Source organism: Phocoena sinus, chromosome 2 (assembly GCF_008692025.1).
Source record: "Phocoena sinus isolate mPhoSin1 chromosome 2, mPhoSin1.pri, whole genome shotgun sequence".
Taxonomy (NCBI): Eukaryota; Metazoa; Chordata; class Mammalia; order Artiodactyla; family Phocoenidae; genus Phocoena; species Phocoena sinus.
The window spans coordinates 93,626,086-93,651,660 of record NC_045764.1 but is presented as its reverse complement, the minus strand read 5'-3'; the positions used below and the strand labels follow the sequence as shown (position 1 = coordinate 93,651,660).

Sequence of the window (25,575 nt, the reverse complement as noted above, 5' to 3'; positions counted from 1 at the left end):
CTGCCCTTTGGGTCTCCTTTTCCTGTGACTAGGTACATTTCTTTTTTGACCCTCTTGGCCTCAATCCCTGCCCATTAGTGGGCATGAAGCCAAGGTCACCATAGGCTGGGCTGCTGACAGGGGCCCCTTCCCCTCTTCTGCCTTGGCTCTAGTGTGCCAGATGGCATGGGTCAGCACCAGCAGCCACCTCTGCTGTTACCCTCTACCACCAGTCTCTTGATGAGGGGTGGGGGACATCAGCTCACGGGACAGACAGGTGGAGGGGGTATTTTGTGAGGTGGGGGTAGGGCTGGCCTGATGGTGGTGGGGTACTGCTAGGAATCTTTGTCCTGGGAGGCTCAGGGAGGGGAGAAATCCTTTAGTGTTTTTTTATAGGTTTGGGGATTTTGCTTTCCCTAAGAGTGGGAGGTGGGAGAAGTAGGGGCAGTTGTCTTAGGAGACCCTGGCCCTTTGAGAAGTTGCTGTGCCACAGTCTTAGTGTTCAGCTTCCATTCACACCCTCCTGGGTGGCCCTCTCCTTTAAACATGTCCCCCAACACAGCTAAGACTGTCTGGGCCCCACTGACAGCTCCAGAGGCAGATGGCAAACCGTCTTTTAGGGTTCTATTTCCCAGCCATAGGGGCTCACAGCCCTGATTTTCTTAAAGTGCTGAGTCTCAAGGTCTAGGAAAGGCTAGGCATTATGTGTGGTGCAGGAGGAGTCCCTCAGCCACACTCCAAGGCTGGGTTTCTCCTCTTGCCTAGGCAGCCCCAGCACTGGGGGTGCTTCTCTCTGCCAGAGGTGTTCCTCCACTCAGCCCCTCCCTGGGCTGCTCCCAGGCTCTGGTGACTTGACACTACCCTTTTTGCCGCTCCTCCTTTTACTTCCCAAAGCTCCCCTCCCCCGCCTGAATTGGGAATGAGGCTTTGTTCTAGGCTGGACTCAGCATTTCTCAAGAACCTACTATGTGCGCATCCAGTGCTTGTTGAAGTGAAGCCCTTTGCCGACTCTGGCGATACAAGGTGCCGAAGACACAGCCCCTTCCCGCACCTCACAGGGACCTCCCACACCTCCGTGTGACCTCAGCCTGCTGTGCCCACCCACCCCGCTGACCCCGCGAGCGTGCTCGGGCTTGGAAAGGCACGTCTGTGGGTGTGAGACGGAGCCACAGCATTCGGTGACTAGGGGGAAGCCAGGTAAGTGTCCACACTTGGTCCCATCCTGGCTTGGGGACGCGAGAGGGGGAGTCCAGCCTGGGCTGTCAGGCTGCCCACCCCCTCCTCCCTCCCCCGGAGAGCTCTGATGTTCCCCGCGGTGGTGGAAGAGGGTGTGTGGGTGTCAAGGACTCACAGACCAGGCTCTGCTGTCGGCTGGAAATGGATGAGGGTTCCACACTCTGCTTCTGAGAAGGGTGAATTAGGAGCTGGAGTGGGGGGCGGTAGGTGAAGGGGAGAAAGAGGAAAAAGAGATGCGGGTGAGGGGTTACCGAGCCAGGACCGACCTTGCTTGAAAGGAAAGGAGACGTGGCAGGCAGGGAAGTCGGAAAGATGAGGCAAGGGCGGGAGGGGCTTCTCAGCAGTCGGGGCCCTTTCGTTGGAGTCTGGGGCCCTTTCTGCAGGAAAGGGGGGTTGTCCTCGCTTGATTTTCGGCTGGTCTTCCCGAAGCCTTGCCCTGGGGGCAGCAGCCGCTGGCGAGCGTGGGGGTGTTCTTTGGCTCGCAGTTCTCTCCACTGGGTGCTGGAGAGGAGAAGGGGGACGAGGGATGTAGAGAGGTGACGGCCAGGGCGGGGGTGAGATTAGATTTCTCGGGGGGGGGGCGCGGGTAGCAGCTAGGGGATTGGGGCTCCAGGGTCGGGTCACCATGGGATACGGGCTCATGTTCTGGAGACGAGGAGAAAATCCAAGAAGCCGGCAAAGAAAACCGCCCCCTCCACCACCCTTGGCACCGTACCCCTCCCCCCAGGCCCCACCACTCCCCGCACCGCCTCCCGCGGCCGCCTCGTGCTGCCCCCTGCGTTGGGACGACCGACCCACGGTTCTGATTGGTTGGAGACCGGGAGGGGGAGCCGAGGGCCGGATTGGCTGGCGGGGCCAGCGCAGGGCGGGGCGGCTGATTGGCGGAGCTGGCCGAGGGGCGCGCTGCTGATTGGCTGGGGACGAGGAAGCAGGAAGGAGGGCGGCGGAGGCTCCGCTCTCGGGGAGTTTGTGGGGGAACCGCGAGCGGCGTAGCGGATCCCGGAGCCCGGCCCCCGCCGCCCGCCCGTCCGGCTGCCTGCCCCGCCCGTCCGGCCCCCGCCGTCCGCCCGCCCCGGCCAGGCGCGCCCGCCCCCCCGACGGCCCCGCCCGGCCGCGGCCCCCGCTCCGCCCGCCCGGCCCCGGCCCCCAGGAGGAGGCGCTGACGCAGCAGCGTGGAGCCCGGGAATTGAGCGCCCCCGGGGGGTTCCAGCCGCCGGATTCCAGCCCGGCCGGGGCCTGCGGGAGCCCAGAGCCGCGCCGTCCGCGCCGCCGTCCCGGTGAGCTAGGGGCCGCAGTCGAGGATGGGGGAAGGGGCGAGCGGGCGGGAGGGAGCGAGCGAGGGAGGCAGACGAGTGAAGGGGAGAGGACCGGTCGCCCGTCAGCGCGCCCCACCGAGCGCGCCGCGCCGCCGCCCCCGCCAGCCCGGGAAGGGACGGACGAACGGACGGACGACGCGAAGCAGGTGCGGCCGCCCTCTCGCTCGTGCCGCCTCTCTCCCCCGGGTCCGGCGCCACGGTCCCGCCATCGGGGAGTGCGGAGCGCCTCGAGGTGACAGCCCCCGGGGGCCTCCCGCTTCGCAGGCCGGGGGCGGGGTGGGTGGGGGCCGCAGGCTGGCAGCTTGGCCGGGCGGCGGCGGCGCGGGCGTCCCGGGCGGCGGAGGGCGGGAGGACGCCGGTCGTTTCTCCGCCGAGGCAGAGCCGGCTCGCCTCCGAGTGCGCGGGCGGCGAGGCCCCCGCCCCCCCGTGCCCCCTCCCCCCATCGAGGTCCCCGAGGCAAGGGGCCGCGGCTAGGGGCGGCGCCGCGGGATCGCCAGCACAGGGTGGGGGGCGCCCTCCCGCGCAGGGAGCTGACCGGTTATTGCTGGATGGGGGGCAGGGGATGGGGGCCACACCGGGGCGGGGGGTAGTGTAGACCAGACCCGATCGGACTGGAAGGAAGGGAGGCGCCGAAGAGGGAAGGGAACCGGTTCGAGAAGCGAGTGTGGGCCGCGGGAGGCCCGGCGGGGACCGTGCGGAGCAGCGGCCGAGTCCGAGGTGGGGCGGGGGATCGAAGTTGTCAGACCGCCTCTAAGTGACAGCGGGACCCAGTGCTCGCGGCCGGGCCTGGCCCTGCCTGCCTCGCCGCCTCTCCTCCAGGGCCGGGGGCCGGGTCAGGTCGGGCCCGAGGGGCCCGCTTGGCGGCGAAGCGCCGGACAAAGGCGGCGCCGGAGCGGGCGCAGGTGGTGGCGTCGGGGAGGGGAGCGGGTCCGAGCCACCCACCCCAAGGGGAGGGCGACCGGGCCGGACTCTGCCCTGGGGATTGCGGGGGCCGGGACGACCGCCGGGAGGAGCTACGGCACTGGCTCACGGCTCCAGCCTCGGATCACCTCGCTGTTCTGGGAAGAGTGGGGTCGACCCAGTGGGGCAGAGGGACAGAGGTGGGGGTGTGCACATGGTGGGCCTGGCCGGTGGCGACCGGGTTACTGGACTCACCAGGAGAGAGTCCGGTGAGCAGCTCTAGAGCCTGCCAGGACTGAGGGGTTTCAGCAAGAAGACTCTGTCCACAGGCAGAGGGTTAATCCCACCTGGGACATCTCCTAGTTGCCCATTGTCATTAGTCTTAAGAGGGCAGAAGAACAGTTGGACTGGGGACTAGGAAATACGTCCCAGAAGTGCTCCAGCAATCCATGGACAACTGCCTTCAGCACTAGTGAAAGAAGGTACTCACATAGAGAAATGAGAAGCTGAGTTTATAAACCCAGGCAGGAATTTAATTATTAAATAAAAAAGGTTTCCTTTCTATCACCTGAGGGACTTTCCTCCCACCTTTTCCACCCCCATGCCTTCTGCAAAAAGGAGAAAAGGACCCCAGAGAGACCACATGTCCTGGAGGAACACCACTGTCCTTGGCCAAGTAGAGGACATTTGGGAACCAGTGGCTTAAGCCATGAGTGCTTCTGACCCCACCAGTTACTAGCTCTAAGCTGGATGCTGTTTTTGCATATGTAAGAACCCACTCAGAGCTCCTGTGCCCTCTCCTGTGATCCCATACTTAATGGAAGAGTTGGGACCACAAAAACAGGGAGACTTAGGGTGTTTAGAATGTACATATTTGATAAAATCTGGGTCCTACCCCAGGAAGGTTTTGGTTATGAGCTGCTCCCAGCTGTGGTTGACTGTAATCCCTCCTTGGGAAAACCGCCTGTCACCCTTGCTTAGTCTGAGCATGGAGTTAATTCATAGCCACCCTCCATCCCCACTCCCCAAGAGGGTCTAGACCCCAGCCTGAGTGGAATTGAGGCTTGTGGGAAAGGGAGGTATTACCTCATGCAGGAGACTAAAGTTTTTCTGAGAGAATTTAATTGTATGTCTAAGATCCAGAGGATGATGCAGCATCTCAAGGTCTTTGTGTCTCCTGAGGGGCTCTCCAGTATGTATGTGATTTCTTTTGGTGGCAGTCAGAAGGGGGTGACCTGTCTGGCCACCAGAACCTAAAGGAGAATGGCCACAACAATAATTTCCTCTTTGACAGGCTCTTACCTGGCAGGAGACTCATGTCAGTCAGATCAAGTGTTTAAGAGGGTTTGCTCTGGAGAGTTTAGCCAGTGAAGAGTTTCTCTCTTTTTTATATCTCCCTCCCTTTCTTCCTTTCTGTTGCCCTGCTGTTCCCATGTCAGGCCTATGTTGTTATCATGACCTCCCTGTCCCTCCTGCTTCCTCTGGCCCTTCTGATCCAGTCTGTACACAGCTGGTAGGTCATTCTTTGTAAAGCACTCCTTTCCCCATGTCACTCCCCTACCCACAAACTTGCAGTGACTCCCCTCTTCCTGCAATCTCATCCTAGACAGTGTCCCTTAAGGCTCTCCCCTAGCCATGCTGCGCTGTGCATGTTTATCTCCCTGCATCTTTGCTCCTGCTGATTTCGCCAGTTGTCCCCAGTTAGGAGCCCCTTGCCTTCTTCTTCTGCCTGAACCCTACTCTCATCCTTCATCTCAGACCACTCCAGGCCAGCGTTGCTTGCCTCTGAGATTGTGACCCTGGATTTTATAACATGGTGTCTTCTTGAGTGTTTTTGTCAGTTGGAAGTTTCTTAAGGACAAGGACAGTGTGAGTATTAAACCTTTGTGTGTGTGTGAGTATTCTAGGATTTCTGGTATAGTGCTGTGCACATCGTTTTTATTGAATGAATAAATGCAGTTGGCTGCTTAGTTGAGTGGGAGCGGAAGGGAAACGTTCCCTTCTGTTTCCCTAGAAATGCTAGTATAGGAGTCCTTGGTGGTTTCTGACCTTTTTAAGGCATATACATAGGGTGTATTTGGGGTGCTTTAGCGTGGGGAGCAAATGATTGCTTCTGATATTCCAGCTGGTGAAGAGTCTGTCCTGTGGATTGCTCACATGATACCATATAGACATGAATTGGAAAAGGACTGTAATCCTGTTTTCCTCCTACCTTACCAGGCCATTCTCGCTACCCGGCTTTGCTGCTCTTATGCAATTTTCCTTGTTGTCCGTGCTAAATGAATCCATATGTTTTATCCCTTCTCAATCCTGGGTGTAAATGGGGGAGAAAACACGCTTCTGAGAACAGAAAAGGAAGATTCCTGGGTCTGGCGTGTGGACAGGGCTTTGGGGACTGATGTTGGAGGAGTTGTTTATAGAGGCATCGCTGATATGGGAGGCACCATCAGTCCCACACTGGACCCATCAGAAAGGAGAGCTTATGATCCCAGCTCTCTTGGAACTTCCGTTTTTGTTTACCACCAACCCTGGGCCATGGGAGAAATGGGAGAGAGGACTGGTGACTGGTTTGAGTCTAGACATTGAAAAAATAAATTCCGCATCCATCCCCTTTCCCCCAAACCTCCCTTTTGTGCCCCAGTTTGATGATTAATGGACCAGCATTTCCCTTCCAAGCAGGAATGCCACCCCTCACAGTTGCCATGGCAATGCAGACCGCTCCCCCGTCAATTAAAAAAAAAAAAATCCGCACTACTTCTCTCCTCCTTGCTTCTACAGTAGCAGGAGACAGGTTACCTCAGAATGCATCTCCTGGCCTCTCTTCTCAGTTGCTTGGGCTGTTTGTGCTGTGTGTCCTAGAACACGGCCCTTCCTCTCTTTCTGAGGATGGTCTGAGTTGCTCCACTGTAAGCAAATTGTGCCCCTCTTGGATCTAGCAGCTCCTGGAACACTTTTACAAAGAAGCAGAGAAAATTTCTGCTTTTTTAATTCACCCACAATGCAGATTAAAAACCAAAAAGAGCCTTTTTCTATCTTTTCCTTTGGGGTTAAAAAAAAAAAATCCCCTCCACACTGTCTCTGGTACATAGAGGTGTAAGTTGGGGAGCGTTTTGACATCCATAAAGGAAGTTTCAGTAAACCTGGAAGGGATTAAGCCTCCCAGCATACAGAGTTCACATTGGAGTTCTGTGGGGATTTTCGATTTCTTTATTTTCATTCCTCCCCACCTCTGTCCCAGCATTCAGGAGGACTTGTGTGTTTTCATTTTATCTGTTCTTACTCCTCTTGGCCTTGCTCCGGCAACATCTGGCCTCAGCGCCCTGTCGCAAGGTGTCATTAAAAAGAAAAAAAAAAGCTTAAGGGGAAAATGTCTCTGGAGTTGAGAAGTTGCCTGCGTTGAACTAAGGCCGCCAGTTGAAGCTGCCAGGTTTATGGAGCATTATACGAACAGCCCCAACATTAAAGGGCCTCCTTTTTATGAATGGGTTGTGAAGAATGTAAATAAAGCAGCATCTCTCAATGGGGAAGCATTTTACATAAGCAATACTACCCCAGCCCGAGTATTTATGGGAATTTGCTAGCATAGTCTGGCAGGACTTACTTCCTTTGTGAACTTGCCATTGTGCTGGGGACTTTGGAGGGACAAGAAGAGTGCGCTTTGACACGGAGGGCAGCCCCAGTGCTCCTGCTCGGCAGGTCCCCGGCCTTGACGTGATGGGCCACCTCATGGCTGGAAGTGCCTGCTAACCCTGAAAAGGTGGACAATACAGCATATAGTCAAGAGTCTGTGATGATTAGAAGCATAGGCTCCTGGCACCTGGGGTTCTGAGATTCTGCAGCGCCTCACCCTTCAGGCTGCTTCGACCTCCCCGGAGAAGGGGACAGGGAGGTCCTGGTTGATGAAATCCTGCCTGTTTTTAGGGGAGACACCTAACTGGAGTAAAATAGACTGGTTTGAATTTCAGCTCCTTTATGTTTCCCCTGCTCACCTCCTGGTACTGCCACTAACGAGCAGTAAACCGGATAATAGGGAGAAGTAGCAGCAGCAGTGGCCGTTAGGCTGAGGCTGCAGGCCGTCTGCTCAGGGCCAGACAAGTGCCCTTGGCTCCAATGAGCTGGCTTTGCAGAGTGGCTGAGTACTAGCCTGGCCCTGGGGTGCGGTGGAGGTATTGGTGTCCTGCCCTAGGTGACTTGGTCTAGCGGCTGGGGATCTAACTGTGGTGGGTTTGGTGAGCAGGCCTCAGGGCAAAGTCACATCCAGGACTTTGTGTGATGTCCCGGGAAGCATTTTCATCCAGATTCCATTTTTCCCAGTGGGAAACACCTGCAAAGATGGTTTGTTATTAACCTGTCTCAGTGTCCCACCAGTAATAATAACAATAATAATAACATTGCCCTTGAGATATTCTGCAGGCACCAGGAATAAGAGAATGGGTTTGTCTCTCAGCCTCTCTGAGGTTTGAAATAGGAACTTATTTCTGAGGCACCATAACCAAGTTACCTGAATGAAAAAATGACAAGTGACTGGTCTTAGTTAACAGGATCAATGCCAGGCAGAAACTTGAGGTCTGCATCTTTTTTCTTCTGTTTCTGTTCCAATAGGTTTGCAGGATGGGGGTGGGGGCTTTAACACACCTGGTGTGTTAAGACACCTGGTGTGTCTCTGCCTCTTGTGACCCCAGGGTCTCACCTGGAGTGGTACTTACCACCCCATACTTCCCTTCCATCTTCAGTGCCTGTTTGGGCCCCAGCCCTCCTTACGTGCAACTCTTTCAGTTTCCTACCTGCAGAGGAGAGGGGTGGTCCTTCTCCAACGGCAGCTGCCTGTCTAAATGTTTGGGGAAAATTCAGTTTGTTAATCACATTCTCATCTGGCCAGGTGGTTTAGAGGTGAATTATTATTATTACTGTTTTTTTGGCTGTGTCTTGTAGCTTGTGGGATTTTAGTTGCCCTATCAGGGATTGAACCCAGGCCTCAGCAGTGAAAGCGCCAAGTCCTAACCACTGGACTGCCAGGGAATTCCCTAGAGGTGAATTATTAGTTTTTAGAGCATCTTTGCAGATATCACAGCAAAGGTATTAGGGTGTTGCTTGATGCCAGGATATCCTGATGTGTATGCCAGAATGGAAGATGGAGTCGCGATTCCACTATAGTCAGGGTCAGCAGGCCCTCCTCAGTAGTGAGGGGTGTCCCTGGAGGCGTTCACACAGTTGGGACAAAGTGTAGAAAAGAATTGTAAAACAGATGAAATGACTGTAAGAGATAATCGTCAGAGAAAATTGGAAGGACTTGGACTTATTTGGCCCAAAGAGGTAGCCATAGAGGTCAGGTAAATACATCTTCAAATGTTCAGATGGCTGTTTGGAGTGTGATGACCAAATTTCAGTCTTCATTGCAGTCTGTGATGGAGATTTCATCTGATTCGAGGCGTGGTTAGATGCATGGGGTGGGGGGGGGCAGTCTGTAGACTCCTTTCCTGGATTGACTGTTAAAATCAAGAAAACATGTCTTTGTAGCCCTTATCCCTTTCGAGGATATAAAATGGGTTTGTTTCAGAAGTGCATCTAAGAGCATATTGGGAACTTTGAGCAGACTTTTCTGTAGAAACAGTTTGTAAAATTATGTTTATGTTCCCTGGCCAGTATATAGATGGCTTTTAATCGTAGTACATTTTCAATTCTTTTGTGGTGAAAAATCAGGAAAAACTAATAATGTGTTAATGCCAATAACTAAAACAGCACAGAGAAGCAGAATTGCACATGCAAGTTGATCTCGAGTGTTGGTCTGTGACTCAGCAGCCGTCCTGTGTTGCGGTTTGGGGCGTGGGCTTGGGGACTGACACCAGCCGCCCCGCCTCTGCCCTCGATGGTGTGGGAGTGTGGGCAAGTTCTTCTGCCTCTCTGTTTTCTCCACGTTAGGGTGAGATGATATCAGCCACTGGGAGTGGGGGGTGGCAAGGATGAATGAGAGTGACGGTGACTGTAAGAAGTAAGTGGAACGAGAGGAATAGTCTCCTGAGATAGCTAGGCAGGTTGGGAGAGAGAAGAAAGAGGACAGTCGTGGAAGAAGGTTGTGCTGTGTAATATGAGAGAATTCCTAAAGTAGCCTGTTGAACTGTAGATTATATTGAAGAGGCAAGGTGGACTCCTGGGGATGAGGGATAGTTTGGAGGTCAGAGTTTCTCTGGGCTGTAAGTTGGGCCATCAGTCTAGGGTGGAAATGTTATATGGGATGGAGCAGGTGGGCACCCAGATCTTCATTTGTTCAGTAAGTTCTTACTAAGCCCTGTGGATAAGATTTATTGGTGAGGAAGGCGGAGCCTGCCTGTCCCTGCAGAGCTTGCATAATGAGGGTGTTACTAAACAGTTAATTGGTTAGGCGTGAGATATTCAGGTTGGCTGCCTGTGTTTCTGTTTGCGCTGTGGGAGTATTGGGAAGCCCTTGTCTTGGGTCTTGTTCCTCATGGCTGTTTCATTCAGGACATCAGCACTTTGCTGGGGAGGCTAAGGGCAGAGATCCCATGTTGGCCTGGCTGGCCAGTTTCTTGTGTTCAGGACAAGAGATTGCACCTCCAGTCTCGGCACACCATCTTAGAAATCCAAGTTACTGGTTCCTGGAGTGTCCTGGTGGTTGAACAGCACATATCCTTTGCCACTCCTGGGCAGGTGCCCGGAGCAGGCTGGTGAGCTGTTGTGTTTTTTGAAGAACGGTGCATCAGTACACGAGGTTTCCTCCTGGTTGACCTGTTGCTGAGCCTTGAGGTTCCCTGTCCCTGTTCCTGCTTTATTTTTTCCACACTTTAACTGCCGGGAGCAAATGGGTCCTGCTCCAGGAGGAGATTTGCTTCTGGCCTGGTCTGTGCACTGTGGAGTCTGGGTGGGAGGGTCTGAGGGAGCCTTAGCCTGGCGCTCCCTGTGCCCCAGCCTGGAGTAATCCTGTATGGAGCCAATGGTGGTGAGTCTGGGGAAAGCTGCATTTGTCTCCCGCCCATTCCAAATGTTTAGGAAGCACCTTTCTCAAAGTGCTGCCCATTTCCCATTGGGCTTAGTACACCTGGAAAGAAGTAGATCATAGACCCTCAGTAAGAGTCTGAAAGTCCTGGCTCAAATGTGCCCTCTGGGAAGCTGCCATGGAGCCAAGCTCTCTGTACCGAGCTCCGAGCCCTCAGTCACAGCCCTGTCACGCTGTCTTGTCCTCTGTCTTCCTACCAGCCCAAGCTCCAGTTCCTCAGTCTGCTTTGCATTTTTCTTCAGCACTTAGCGTGATACTTGACATGTATGGGGAAAGAATGAGCTTGTGTTGAGCGCCTGCTGTATACCAGGCACTCTGCTAGGCAGTTGACACACACTCTTATTTAACTTGATCCTCATAACAGCCCTGCTGTGTAGGTAAGGAAACCAAGGCTCAGAGAAGTTCAAGCCATTGACCAAACCCACTTCGGATTAGCAGTGGCACGAAGTGGCTTCCAGCCCCGTGTGGGTCTTGCCTTGCTGAGCTGTGGCGAGGGGCCAGCAAACGTTGGCTGAATGAGCAAAGGTCACAAGAGGTGCGTGTGCCTGGGAGTGAGCGACGGGTGCTCTGGCTTAGCTGGACCGACACCTGCACATAGAGGTCTGCCTGGTGCACACAGGAGCTGGGCACTGGGAAGAAGCTAGGGGAAGGTAGGTTGCCTTCAGTAGGGACATGTGCCTTTAGAGGAAGCCTCTACAGACTAGTTTTGTATTGCACGTGATTACCTTCTAATTTGTCAGGTCTGAGTTTCTTAGAGCAGAGCACTGTGGTGTGACTAAAATACAGTGTTCTCTGCCCACTGTCCTCACTCAGGGGTCTGTGTGTATATATTGACTTATAGGTCCCAGGGGTAAGTCTTGTCTCCCTCACTCTCATCCCCCCTACCTGCAAGGAAGGGCCTTGCCCTGAGACTAGGGACTGGCTGTTTCCAGTGAGAAGGTGAAGGAGATTCCACCAACTCTGCTGTTACTATATTCCTGTACTTAATTGCAATTCTAATGTAAGATGGAGAGGTCCATTTCATAGTCTGAGTCCCCTCCCTCCCCACAGAGATGTTAACAAGAGGTGTGATATCTGGCCTTGGGTCCAGAGCCAGCAGTACATGGAGGTTCTGGACGCTCGGGTGTAGCTCTGGGCGCGTGTGTCTGGGCGCTCCCGCTGGGATGCTCAGCGTGGACAGGAGTAGCCAAAGGTGGGGCCCGGCTGTGGGGCTGGGCCGGTGGCTGCACCAGACCCTGTGTGGGGTGGGGGTGGGCCTTCCCCTGCACTGCTGCTCCTGCCTCTCTGGGCTCCTGGGAGCCCCCAGTGTGAAGTGTGAGGAGCAGGTGGTCGACAGGCCAGAGATAGGCTTGGTGCCTCCGGGGCAGGCGGGCCCAGCTCCTCAGATGGCCACGACCCGAGGGCAGTCTATAAAACAAGCCGCATCCAGACGGGTCAGGCCAGTTCCCTTTGGTCACGCGCCGTGCTCCCTGCCCAGGTGTTTGTAGGGTCCCAGCCCGACTGCAGAGTAAATTGAGTACCCACAGCAAGTGAGGCTGAATGGGCACCAGGGAGGCCCTCTCTTCGGGGCAGTACCCTGGGGCTTGAGCTCTGAGCTGCTGGAGCCAAGGCTTCTGCTCTCTCTGGGAGCCTGCACTGAAGCTGCAGTCAGATGGCAGCAGCAGGCAGAGCAAGTGCCCTCTGACCCCATCCCCTGGGCCTTTAGCATCTGAAGATCTCACCTTTCTTGTTTCTTGGAGGCGTGGAGCTGTTATTCAGGGTCTGTGGGATACAATTTCTGCCCCTGCCCTCTTCGCTGCATTGTAAACCGAGCCCCCCAGAGTTCACCCCAGACTGGGTCCCGAGTGGGATAAGGGTGGCACGGCTGCGTTTCCCGGGGTGGACACTCGGGTGTTTTCAATGGAGCGGTAGCAGAGCAGGGGTCACGTACGGGCTGCGTTTTCAGATTTCTCACCACTCGCGGTGGCTCTGGACTCCTCCTAATGTGGGGATTCGAGGGCTGAGGGCAGGCCACCCTCCACTGTCTGTGGGTCTGAAAGAGGGGGATCCCCAGGATGTTGGCCTGCCCGTTTCCTACTCTGCTAGGCTCCTGCATGGTCCCTAGTATCATTCTCACCACCACTCTTAGGTAAGGTTCTTTCTGATGTGTCTCTTTGAGATGAGGCATCTGAAGTTCAGCAAAGTTAGGTAAGTTGCTCATGAGGGCCAGAGCTGGATCCAGGTCTGGCTGACTTAAAGCTTTGGCTGTTTCCATTTTACTGGCTCTGGGGGGTTCAAGAGATACCAGCCGCATCTTTATGTGGCTTTATCACAAGAATTTCAGCAGCTCCACCTCTCTGTTTTTCCATGAAGTAACATCAACTAAATTTAAAAGAACAGGAGTTTGCCTTTGTGCTCTTGCTGCTTTTCTTCTCTGATAGCAGATTCAAGAAACTCAGTGTCGTGAAAAAGTATTATTCTGTTGAGGGGTGGCGGAGGGGCTTATTTTATTCCAAGAGAGATTGCAGAAGTGGGCAGTGCTTACTTAACTCGGTGCCTACTGTGTGGCTTTAGGTGTAATTGGAGGGAGGTGGCTTGGGTCAGGGCCCTTCCTGACCCTCACCCAGGGGACCACCTGGTCTGCTCTTACCTAAGACCGCCCCCCCAACCCCAAGTACTCCCTCCCATTACAGATAAACCAAAAAGCCTGAAAAGCAAAGTTTCAAGTGCAGTGGGTAAGAGAGGTTTCAGGAAGAGCAGTGGGGCAGAGCCCTGGGTCCTGAACCCCTAACGATGGGGGTGTGGGTGTGGCCTAGAGCTGGGTAAGTTAGGGAGAGCCATGGCCAAGGCTGAGGGCCTCTTTCTGCCCCAGGGCAGCCTCTGCTTGGGGGAGTGATCTGGTTTCGACCTGCTCATCCAGGCCCCCACCCTTGCCCTCGTTTCTCCTCTGGTGCCCACAGCCCATCTCCTCCAGGCCTTTGACCTGCCCTTGCACACAGTACCTTGGGTGTCCTCCACCTGCCCTGGTGGGCCGTGGGGGCTACGTATAAGGTGCTGCTGCAGCTTGAGGGCAAAAGACAAGGCCTCCCTCCTTTTCTGTTTCTGTGGAGATGACTTCTCCCAGCCCTGGTCAGGCTTGTGATTTTGGATTCAACTTGTGATTCATTGGGTCTTTGGCTCGGAGGACCGCCGGCCGGCCACTGTGCTTCAGACTGGTTTTCTTCAGTGAGGGCTTGCTTGACATGGTCTAGGCGAGCTCTAAGACGCCCTGGGGAGTCCCTCCTAGGAAACTTCTCCCGAGGGTGCCTGAACTACCTGCCCCTGGGAGGACAGGGCTTCCCAGAGAAGAGGAGGGTAGTCTGAGAGAAGCAGGGCACTCTTGTCTGTTGGTAGTGGCAGAAAGTTCCTGGTTGAGCTGGTGTGTAAGTGGGAGGGACAGGACAGCAGGATGGTTGGCAGAGCTGGAATGGGAACCAAGCCTCCTGCTTTCCCGGGATCTTCTTCCCCCATTGAGCTGGGCCACCCCTGCAGGTTGGAGGGGCCCTGGCAGGCTGGGCGCCCCTCCACCCAGCCCCACCCCAGGGAAAAGCTGCTGCCGAAGTTCTCACACGTCCATCTGGTTTCAAAGCATGACTCACTGACTCTCTCCAGCCTGGAGTGCAGTGCGGTAGGCAGCAGAGTCCCCAGCCTTTCCTCAGGAGCGTGAGTGACATTGCTGCCTTAGGCACCACGTGAAAGCTAGGAGTTCTGCGGGTGATGGGATTTGGCAAATTCAAGGGAGGCTAGCAGGAGGCCCAATATGCTTGATTTGAAAATGTGACTTGCACCCTTTGATTTAGAAGCTTCCTGGGATCATCAGCCTCAGGGACAGTGGGTGTCCCTGAGGGACGAAGAGGGAGGTGAAGGAGTGAGATACTCTGCCGGGAACAAATTCCCAGGTTCTAGGGACAGACTCCCGAAAGTGGAAGGCTTTTCTCCGAATGTTTTTCATAGTGCAAGGGAAAGACTGAGTGGGACCAAGTATCTCAGAATCCCTGGGCCATCCATCCACGTAGCAAGTCTACCAGCAAATTGAGGGTGGGGGGAAGCGAGGGCAGACCAAGGACGACCATGGTCCGCTAAGAGCTCTTCATTGGCCAGGCTTGGAAACACCTCCCTGTGTTCACTTTCTCTTTCCCATCCACTCCTCCTTACTCTGCTTGGTGTCCATGTCCTTAAAGGCCATAAGCCCAGGTGACCTCAGCCTTGGCCACCAGCTATTCCCAGGCCCGACTCCTCTGGTAACTTGGGGCCTGTTGAGGGGCTTTGGCCCCTGCTCAACTGTGTGGTCTATTCACTGTCCTCCTTCTCCAGGCCCTTTGGGGGTGGGGGAGGGCTGGGCGCAGGCTTCCCTAAGAAATACAGATGTGCTTCTCCTTGTTCCTGCTCCTTCACCTCTGGCATAGGGGTGCCCTGCCCTTGAGGGAAGGGCCTGGGGTTATAAGCAACTGGGATTCTTTTGAGGGCTAATAAGCGTGCTGAGCAATCAGGGATGGGTGGACACCCTGATCAGAAGAAAGAAAGAGTCTTAGGTAGCCTAGCAGATGCCTGAGGTTTTTCAGGAGCACTCCAGTCTGTGCTTCAGGAATGAATGGATTTGCCTCTGTGACTCTCTGTCCTGCCTGGGGCCTGGTCTCTGGGTATGCAGGTCCCCGCGTGTGGCCAGAGCAATGCCTGGCACTCCGCCTCCCTTTTCCAGTTTTCCAAGTTCTTTCTCAGGGGTGAGGGACACCCCTGCTGCCCTCAGCCTGGTTTTTGGAGCACTCTTTCTCAACTAGTGGCATGCCTCTGGAGAGAGGGTAGAGGGTACCCAGTGACCCCAGCCACTGGCCCAAGGCCACAGGAGCTACTGGAAGGGCTCTGGATTCCCTGGGAGTCCTCAGGCTTGGGACTTTCAGGGTTAAATCCTGGCCCTGCAGGGACTGCTCCCAGCTCCTCTGGTGGAGTGAGAGTGAATAACAATAGCAGCGGAGAAATCAAGCTGAAAAGCTTGCTGGGCAGGAGGGGTCCCAGAGTGCTGGGGAGGGCAGAGCTCCGTCTGACACCTTACTCGGCAGCATCTTGCTTTGTTGGGGTTTAGGTAGGGAGTGAACAGCATAGTAGTCTCTGACCACCGATGCCGGCAGTGTCCGTCCCCCCGACCCTGCCCCTCAGCTCTCCATTGCCTGGGCTGTGGCAGCTTCCTGCACACAGCCTGCTGCCTTTTTCATTTGCGGGGGTGCCCGGGGGGCCCAGGTATGTTGGAGGTGGGGAGGGTGTCTGCTAAGCAAAGTTAAGGGATGATGCCTGGTCGCAGGCATTTTCTGTCTGGGGCTCTGGGTTTCCTGTGACTCACCCCCATCCTGCCTCCTGCCTGGCATCTTGCCTACAAGGAGGGAGTCCTGAGGAATAAGGCAGGACTAACAGGGCTGCCTGGGTTTGTCGCCTGAGTTAGTTCTTCTATTTGGTACTTACTTTTCCCAGCTCTTAGTGGCTGGTGGGCCTTTAAAGCTGTACCACAGATCTAGAGTGTGGTCCCTGGGTTTCCTACCTGGAAATGCTGGCCCCAGCCTTACTGACATCCCTCCCCCAGGCACTGGCACTGGGCCGTTTGGAATCTGAACTAAGGTGGGGCTGGCTCCATGGGCTGGCTGAGACCTCCCCCCACAGGCTCCTCACAGCCAGGCCTTCACTCTTGAGGGGGCTTTCCAGCAATACCCAGGTTATGGCTGTCCTGCTGTATGTGCCAGGCAGGTGTCCTCACAGGTGGACTTTGCCTCCTCCACGGCCCAGCAGGCAGGTTCCTCATCTCAGCTCCTCACTGTCCATCTCCTTATCCTCCTGTGGCCAATCTCAGAAGCCTCGAGAAGGGGGAGGGGACTGATAATGTCTTTGAAGGAATTGGTGGGCTCCCACCACCCAAGCCCCTATCCTGGATCCATGTCCTCAGGACAGTCTCCTCCTGTCCTACGATGAGTATCTAGTGGGAGAAGAACAGGTAGAGACAACCGAGAGCTTTGCCCCCAGCCTCTTCTGTCTTCCAGCTCTGGGGTTTGCATTGCTCCATAGGGTCCCCAGGGGTTTGGTTCAGAGGAGAGTGGGGCAGCCAGTCCTTGCACAGCTGCTGGTAGCCTGACCCCACTAGACCTTTGCACTCTGGAAGGGGGTGTCCCGGGAACATCCAAGCTGGAGATGGAGTGAGTGGCCAGAGTTACTGCAGGGGATGCGGGCCAGAGTTACTGCAGGGGATGCAGGCCAGAGTTACTGCAGGGGATGCGGGATGGGCTGCAGTGGGGGAGAAAGCAGGCCAGGGCAGGCTTCTCTCATTGCCTGCCTTATGTCCTGCAGCTTGGAGGTACTCCATGACACACACTCGGAGGAAGTCTCTTTCCATGCTGAGTTCGGGCCCCACGGGCCGCCAGGAGCCCCTGCAGATGGAAGGCAGCAGTATGGAGCAGGGGGCAGAGGGTGTGGAGCCAGGTCCTCCTGAGAGCCCAGGGCACCTCACAGGGCGCCGCAAGAACTACCCACTGCGGAAGCGCCCGTTAATTCCCGAGAAGCCCAAGGCCTGCAAAGTGCTGCTGACCCGCCTGGAGAATGTGGCTGGTCCACGGAGCGCAGATGAGGCTGATGAGCTGCCCCCCGACCTGCCCAAACCCCCTAGCCCGGCCCCATCCAGTGAGGACACTGGCCTCCCCCAGCCCCGCAAGCGGCGCCTGGCCTCCCTCAACGCTGAGGCCCTCAATAACCTGCTGCTGGAGCGGGAAGAGACCAGCAGCCTGATGGGCACCCGCCGCAGCCGAGGGGGAGACCCCCACCGCAGCCGGGACCGTGACCGGGCCACTGGAGGCTGGGCCTCCTCCAAGAAGCGGCCCCGGCTGGGGGACCTCGGAGGAAGTCGGGACCTGTCCCCAGAGCCAGCACCGGATGAAGGGGCCCGCCGAGATGGCGATCCAGCTCCCAAAAGACTGGCCAGCCTGAATGCAGCTGCCTTCCTAAAGCTGAGCCAGGAGCGGGAGCTACCCCTGCGGCCACCTCGTGCCCATCCAGAAGCAGATGGGCACTCCACTGAGCCACCAGCACTGAGGGCCCCGAGGCCAAAGTGGGCCAAGGTCAATGGCAAGAACTATCCCAAGGCCCGGCAGGGGGCTGGCTCTGGGGAGGCTGCAGGCCCACCCGGCTGGCAAGGACACCCCGAGGAGCCATGGCCATCTGCCACCCCTCGTGGGCCGTCCAGCCAGCCACCTTACCAGCCCCTGAGCGAGGCTCTAGAGAGCCCCTTGGGGCTGCGCCCTCACCTGCCCCTGCTGATGGGTGGGCAAGCAGCCTTGAAGCCGGAGCCCGGGCGCCCAGGCGAGGAGTCACCTGCCCCCAAGCAGGAATTGCACCAGCCCTCTTTCCCCGCACCCCAGCTCTCCCCGCTACCGATGCCTGGCAACCCCGCCGACTACAGTGGCCTGTGTGGTGGGCCTGAGCTCACCGCGCTAGGCAGCTTCTACCTGTACTGCAGCCAGGCCGGGCTGCGGTGTGGGGGCTACCCCTCCTGCTCCGTGCTCCCCGAGGACAAGCTGTCCCCAGTGGCTGCAGCTAACGCGGGGCTCCTCTTGGCCCCGAGCTCAGTGCCCGCCGCGGGCACCCACTTCCAGCACCCTCCATGGGGTTCTCGCTACTGCTCCAGTGAGGATACTGGAGTGAATGGCTACAGCATCTGTGAAATGTTGCCCCCGTCTCTTACCCACATCGGCACTACCTGTGGCGGCTGTCCCTACAAAATGCCTTTTGCAGCAGGTATGCCTTCCTGGAGGTGGGGTACACCAGGGAGTCTCTGAGAAGCAGTGTCCCAGGAGGGTGGGGTGCACTGGCGTCTGTCTACCGTGTGGGAGAGTCGGGGGTTTTGAGAAGGGAGGATTCCTCTAGTTTTGTGCCCCCAGCCTAGGAGATTCCCAGGAAAGAGACCCGTGTTTAGCTCTTAGCAGCCCTGCTCCGTACCCACTGTCTATGGAGGTTTCTCGGCATGGCAGTTAGGTAGCTTTGTGGTGGTGAAGTGGGCAGGGTGTGTCTCTCCTCCCTCTCCACTGGGATGCCCATTCTTAGACTCTGAGTAGCAAGTTAGATGCTGAAATTAGCACTTTTGCCAAGTTGTTCCCATGTCCTTCTGCCTTCCTTGAGGAAAACTAGAATTCCTTACTTCCCGGGAACCCAGACCATCTGCATGCCAACCGAGTTCAGCATTCACGGGAGGGGTGGTGGGTACTAGGCCCCGTAGGTGGTACCAGCTGCAATAGGACAGCTTCGTCTTGGCCATACAGGCCTTGAAAGAGAAGTAATGCTCAGACTTAGAATCACCTTGCTAGGTACAGACCGGGTGGGCGCACTCTGAGAACAGACAGGCTGCCGTCAGGGCCTGGACTTTGGTGTCTACCTTCTTGGCAAGATCCAGACACCTGAGAGTCTCGTGCCGTAGTTGATGAGACACCCCTAAGTGATCTCTCTTTCCCCAGACTCAAGGAGTGTCCTCACATGCCTCTCCAGGCTCCCTTCCTGGCTCCTGGGTGGAAGTGAGGTGACCAGAGCCATGCTAGCCAGCAGGTCTGCCCTGCTGCTGGTGAAGTGAGGGGCCAGGCCTTCTCAGGGCTCTCCCCTCCCCTGCACAGCCCTTCTTGAAGGGGTCCATAAAACAACTTTATAGACCGGTTGACTCTGGCCAGACTGGTTGTTTCAGGTTCTCCCATGAGTTGGAGCTCTAAGAAATGAGAACAAGCTTCTTTTTAGGCTCTTCTTTTTCTTCCGTACCACTCTCTAAGTTTAGTCACTTAAACTGTGGGACCCAAGACCCCTAGCCCCTTGCCCTGGGACACCAGTAAGCACCATGTGCCAGGCGCTTGTTCTTAGTGCTTTATATATGGGAGGCCATATGGCATGTTAATTGAGCACAGATTCTGGAGCCAGACTGAAATGTTCTCCCCACTTCTTCAGCCACGCGACTGTGGGACAAACCAATAACCACCCTGTGTCTCAGTTTCCTTAATTGTAAAATGGGGGTAAATGGTACCTACCTCATAGGGTTGTAAGGATGTGAAGAATTAATACTTTGATAGGAAAACACCTAGGACACACTATATGATACTCACAACTACTACTTCTGTTGCAAGGCACGGAAAGGTAAAGTGACTTGCCTGAAGTCACACAGCTGGTAAGTGGCAGATCTGGGACTCATATCCTGGTCTCACTCCAGATCCCCTGCTCCTAAGTACGGTGGAAACCTTAGAGAAGGAAGATTAAGTCAGAGCTTAGAGATGCCATTCCCATTACTTTCCCTTCTCTCAGGCTAGAAGAGGAGATGGAGATGTCTGTGGGCCAGTCTCCAAGGTCAAGAAAAACCCTTGGCCAGTCACTGATCATCTCCCTTAACAGCCTCTGACCCCACCTGCCACCTCAGTGGCCTTTGGGTTCACACTTAGAATTAAAAGAAGCAGGCTCTGAAAGCAGAGGGGCCGGGGGGTTCCCTGCTTATCCTTAACCTGCCCTGACCTCCCTCTCTCCTTTTCCCAGAAGGCTGCAGGTCCCTGGGCCAGCTGGAATTTCCTCTCCCGGAAGCCGGCCACCCTGCCTCACCTGCCCACCCCCTCTTGGGATGCCCTGTGCCCAGCGTGCCACCTGCAGCAGAGCCTGTCCCCCATCTTCAGACACCCACCTCGGAGCCCCAGACAGTAGCTCGCGCGTGCCCTCAGAGCGCCAAGCCTCCTAGTGGCTCCAAGTCAGGTCTGCGCACAGGCTCTAGCTGTAGGCACACTGCGCGGAGCAAGGCTGCCCGCAGGCCCAGCCACCCCAAGCAGCCTCGTGTCCAGCGCCCACGCCCCCGCCGCCGCCGCCGCCGCCGCACTAACGGCTGGGTGCCCGTTGGGGCTGCCTGTGAGAAAGCCGTCTATGTCTTGGTGAGTGCCAGCTCTCAGCTGATGGGGAGAAGGGAGGGTGGCGGTTAGGGACATAGGACCTGCAGTGAGTTGGGTCCCAGGAACCCCTGGCTCTGGCCACTCTGAGAAGTGACAAGGGGTTCAAGCTCAGTTGTACCCCAGGAGCTGATCACACTGGCCCGGCCTGCTCCCCCAACTCGTACTGATCCTGTGCCCTGTGCCTTGGGGAGTCACGGAATGCACAGTCAGTCACAGCTGGTGGCTGCCATCTCTGTCACCGACTCTTAGGGAAGCCTCCTGAAGTGTCTTCACCTCTCATCCCGGATTATAAAGTGGAGGACTTCCCTGGAGGCTTTTTGGATAAGTATGTATAGGGGAAATTGGGATAGGCAGAGAAAATTGGTGATACAGGAACATCTGGGATGATGAAAAGAATGTAGACTGAAATGTATCTAGCACGTCTTAGGTGCCAGAACCGAACTAAGCACTTTACATGCATTATCCGCTTTCATCATCACCACTGCCTCGTGAGGTACGCACACACCCCGTGGTCCTAGAACTACCCTCATTTCACAGACGAGGAAACAGGCTTAGCAGTAGATTAAGTCATTTGCCTGTGATAAGGCTTTGCTGCTTATACCATTGTGGTTTAAGAGTCAAACCCAGACTGCCCATTAGGAATCTTGAGGACCTACCCGGTGCTGGGGGCTTGGAGCACGAGAGCCAGCTGTCGTGGGTGTGGTGGTCAGAGTGCAGGCCCAGAAGTTTCGAGCCACTTTCTTACCCCTGTTCCCATTTCTCTTCCTTTCTCCAACGGTGAGGATTCCCTTTCCTGCCCCTGAAAGCCAGGCTCAGGGAGGAGGGGCCAGAGTGCAAACCACTTTGGCAGTCTCCCATCCTCAACGGTTTGACTGCCCTGAGGAGAGCACAGAGAGGATGTCACTCCCTCCGCATGCTGAGTGCGGCCCCACAAGCCTTGTTTGTGTCATTGGTTTGTTGCTCAGGATGAACCGGAACCAGCCATCCGAAAGAGCTACCAGGCGGTGGAGCGGCATGGAGAGACGATCCGAGTCCGGGACACTGTCCTGCTCAAGTCAGGCCCTCGAAAGACGTCCACACCTTATGTGGCCAAGATCTCTGCCCTCTGGGAGAACCCGGAATCAGGTACCCCTTGTCTAGAGTTCGACCTGGCACTAGTGTCCTGCGTCCTTGGCAGAGTCTGCCTTCCACTAAGCCAGCGTCTGTCTGGTGCTCAGGGCTGCAGACGGCCTTGTGCTTGGGTTGGATCAGCTCATTAACCTTTCCAGCCATCGGGGCCTGAGCACCTGTCACCCTGCCTCACCTGTCAGTGCCTTTTCCTCCTCCTTCCTCCATGCCTAACAGCATTCTAGGCCACTGAATTGCCAGACTTGGCCCAAGGCAGGGGATAGGGGTGGCCGGAGCCTGCAGAATTGGCCTAGGCTTTGAAGTTGGATGAGCCTCCAGGGCAGGTGGCCAGCCCGCCTGCCTATCTAAATAACTCTGGAGCTGCTAGCTCAAGCCCTGATTGCTTCTCTTTCCCGCCTAGGAGAGCTGATGATGAGCCTCTTGTGGTATTACAGACCAGAGCACTTACAGGGAGGCCGCAGTCCCAGCATGCACGAGGTGAGCTGCCTGGCGGGGGAGAGGCTGGGGCACTGAGAACGTGGTATGGGGGCGGGGGCAGCCTGGGCATTCAAGTCCCTGGACTCATTACCTTGGACACCAGAGAACCTGGGGAAAGGCCTGAGTTTTAGCCTCTTTTCCCAACACTGCCCCAATTCATGTTTTGAAGGGAATAGTAACCTTTGTCTTGAAAGGTGGGGCAGAAAGGGAGCCCCCAAGAGCAGGGGTGCCAGAATGGGCACAAGTAGTTGTGTCTTCCTGGCGACAGGAAAGGGGAGGTGGAGCTGCACACCTTTACTGTCTGCAGCAGGAGAGGGAGGGGAGAAAAGACTCTACTGACACCCCTTGCTATCTACCAAGCTGTGTGTGGGTTGCTTCACCCCCGATCTTGGCTCCCTTTTACTTTTTTTCCCCTCTCTGGGACTTTTCATCTAAATGGGAGAATGCACACCAATTCCCCTCTCCTCCCCTGGGCTGGGGTGGGGGTCGGGAGACAGATGTCAGTCAGAGGCTGGAGCGGGTACTTGGCTGCTCCTGAGTAGGACAGGACTTGGGAGGAATGCCTTGGGCTGCTTGATGAGGAGCAGTTAGGCTGAAATTCCAGGGAAGCTCCCTAGTTTCCTGGGCACTAGCTGGAGTTGTCTATCTCAGGTCAGGAGTACCAGCAGAGTGGTTAATGTCTGCCTTGCTCCTGGAGCTAGGTGCTTCCCACCCTGGTAGCCAACCTCCTCCTCCCTCCCCTTGAGCCTTTGCAGAATGAAGTCTTTGCATCGAGACATCAGGACCAGAATAGTGTGGCCTGCATTGAAGAGAAGTGCTACGTGCTGACCTTTGCCGAGTACTGCAGGTGGGTGGTGCCCTGTACCTCTGGCTAGCCTCTCCCCTCAGACTTCCCAGGGCTGTTTGGGCGCTGCCTGTGATCCCCAAGGGGATCTGACTCACTGGGCCTGACCTCCTAGAACTTTCTTCCCACAGTCTGCTTCCATCATGTAATTTTTATGGAAAAAAAGAAAAGAAAAATGGTTCCCCCTCTGGGGCAGAGTTGCAGAGTCGGGGATAGTTACAGTACTGCTCTCAGAAAAAATCAAGGAGAATTGACAGGTGATTGGGAGGGAGGCCCTGGTAGGTGTGGTTCCCCAGTGACAGAGAAGATGGTTGGCAGAGAGGGCATAGGCCCAGGACAGGGATGGAGGCAGCACCTGCCCTTGTGGAGGTGGGAGGGGGTGTCTCCGCCCTCTGGGCAGGGTGGGGAAGGAATTGGTCTTCCTGCTATGATAGCTGTGGTAAAGACAGCGAATGGTGTGTCACTGCAGATTCTGTGCCATGGCCAAGCGTCGAGGCGAGGGTCTCCCCAGCCGAAAGACAGCACTGGTGCCCCCCTCTGCGGACTACTCCACCCCGCCACACCGCACAGTGCCCGAGGACACGGACCCTGAGCTGGTGTTTCTTTGCCGCCATGTCTATGACTTCCGCCATGGCCGCATCCTCAAGAACCCACAGTAGCCCCCTCATGCCCACACTGGGGCTGCCCACGGGCAAGTGGGGCTCAGGGCAGAGGGCACTGCTTGAAGCACAGCACTTGGTTAAGGGGCCACAGGAGCCTGAGGTGGCTGGCCTGTGGTTCTCTTGTGGGGGGAGGGCAGGGGCCCCTATGGATTTGGGCCCCATGGGAGGGAAGGGGAGGCCAGGGTATACGAAAAGCATCAGAGCCCTCAGCTTGGCCCAGGGTACCTCTCTGTGGTCCCCTGGGCAGAGGCTCCTGAAGAAGCAGTCTTCCCTGAGGCTGAGCGAAGCCTCAGGGGCATGGCCCCTGGGGGGATTGGGGGAAGGTCCTTCAGGAACCAGGCCCTTCTTTATCCTCCCCTGGGCCCTTCAGGGGGGAGTGGGAGCCAGCTTTACCTCACCCACTGTGACCCGCTGCTTCCCCATTAGCCTGGGACCAGGCTCTCCCAGATTCTAGCACAGCTCCGAGCTCATTCCTTTGAGGCCTAGGGAGCCAAAGTCTGGCTTCCAGAGCATTGACTTTCTCTTCCTGAACTTGGGGCCTTTCTCTGGCATTCCTCCTTTGCCCCTGTAGTAGCCCCTGGTGCTGGGACAAGTTACCAGCCCTCACAGTCATGGGTGTGGCCCCCTTGTGGGAGTCAGCTTGCTGTCCACCTCCTGGTGAAGGCCACCCAGCAGGTCTGGCCTCCCAGAAATTAACTGATCAACATGGGGTTTGTCATGTCTGGGAGAGCAGAAGGGAGCTGGGAGGGGGTGGGGGCAGGGGGCAAGGAAAATTGCTACCTGATTTATTGAAGACTTTTCCTCTTGCCTTACACTTAGAGGTTTAGGAAACCTCTTGCAGAACTTCACACATGACTCTTCAAGCCACACCCACCTGAAATCAAACCAAAGGAGTGCTGTGGCTCCCCTTGCCCTGCCACCTCTTACCCTAGTCTTTTGTAGATTGCACTAATTTACATCCCAGCGAGAATCAACACTGTATCAGTCCACAGACCTGCTGAGCTGCAGCCACTCACTCTAGGAGCTAAGGACCTGCATTTTCAGTTTGTTCCTGTTGCCCAGGGGCCCTGTTCTCACCTCATGCTGCTCCCCAGAGTAGATTAGGAGACTCAGCCCCCTGCTATCCTTGCCGGAACTAGGCCCTGGCCCTGGCCCTGGGGCACTCGGTGTGGCGGCTGGAGCAGTCTGGTTCTTTCCTATTTGTACCAAAGAGGAGCCTGGTAGGGAGAGGGAGTGTGGCTTGGGCCCGGCGCTGGGCACATGCTTGTGAGTGATTCCACAGGCCACAACCCTGGGGACAGGAGCCAAGGAGGGCAGCACTGGGTCCCCCTCTCCTAGGGAGGGACAGACCGACCCTGCAGGCTGGCACTGGGAGAGGACAGTTGGGCGGGAGGTGGAAGTGAATCCTGAGGGCACTCCCAGCGATCCCCCAGCCCTGTGCTGTCCCTAAGCAGATGGCTGCTCCTGATTGGTCATTGGGCTTGGGTGAGGCCTGGACCATTCAGAGGTGAATTTACACTTGGGAAACCCAACCCCAAACCTGAAGGGAAGGAACTTGGGTCCCCTTGTATTGAATAAGCTGTTTGGAGGAAGGCATCATCAGTCCAGGAGGGTGGGGCAGTAAGAGAGGTTGGCAGAGTGGCCGTGGGGTGGGGCCGTGGTGGCTCTGGAGACCCGGCCTTGGAGCCTGCTCTTTCCCAGGGCGCTGGGCCCTTGCTGCCAAGGAGCCCAGCCTTACCCAGCAGATCAGGCCCCTCGTCTCCCAGGAGGCAGGGTCCACTGCCCACAACTTAAATGCTTTTGAAATCTCTTAGATGTGGAAATATTTTTTCGAACCTGAAAATGCAGCTGGTAGAATTTCAATGGAAGCATAATTCATGTAAAATATATTTTAGTTGATATTTTGTAAAATGCACTTTTTGTGTGTGTCGACCCTGGTTTCTCAGATCTGTATTTCAGTGTTTACAAGGGAGGGAGGACCTTTCCTCGCCTCCCTTTTGACAGAGATTAGAAGTACTTCTTTAAGAAAAAAAATAATAAATTTGAGAAATTGTATTGATTTAGAAAAGGA

General features: G+C 56.0%; 1 protein-coding gene across 6 annotated transcripts; it reads left to right on the top strand.

The window, feature by feature from the left end:
- Positions 1-975: 975 nt before the first annotated feature.
- Positions 976-25,575, top strand: BAHD1 (bromo adjacent homology domain containing 1). Of its 6 annotated transcripts, none has more exons than XM_032623313.1 (7): positions 976-1,176; positions 16,789-18,228; positions 19,996-20,375; positions 21,359-21,518; positions 21,922-21,998; positions 22,745-22,845; positions 23,312-25,575. In XM_032623313.1, the coding sequence occupies exons 2-7, from the start codon at positions 16,803-16,805 to the stop codon at positions 23,499-23,501; spliced, it is 2,334 nt and encodes a 777-aa protein (XP_032479204.1). In that variant the 5' UTR covers positions 976-1,176; positions 16,789-16,802; the 3' UTR covers positions 23,502-25,575. The 6 variants fall into 6 exon arrangements, with proteins under 6 accessions (XP_032479204.1, XP_032479202.1, XP_032479198.1 ...); XM_032623311.1 differs by having other exon boundaries at positions 1,111-1,176; positions 19,993-20,375; XM_032623307.1 differs by lacking the exon at positions 976-1,176 and adding an exon at positions 2,185-2,492 and having other exon boundaries at positions 19,993-20,375.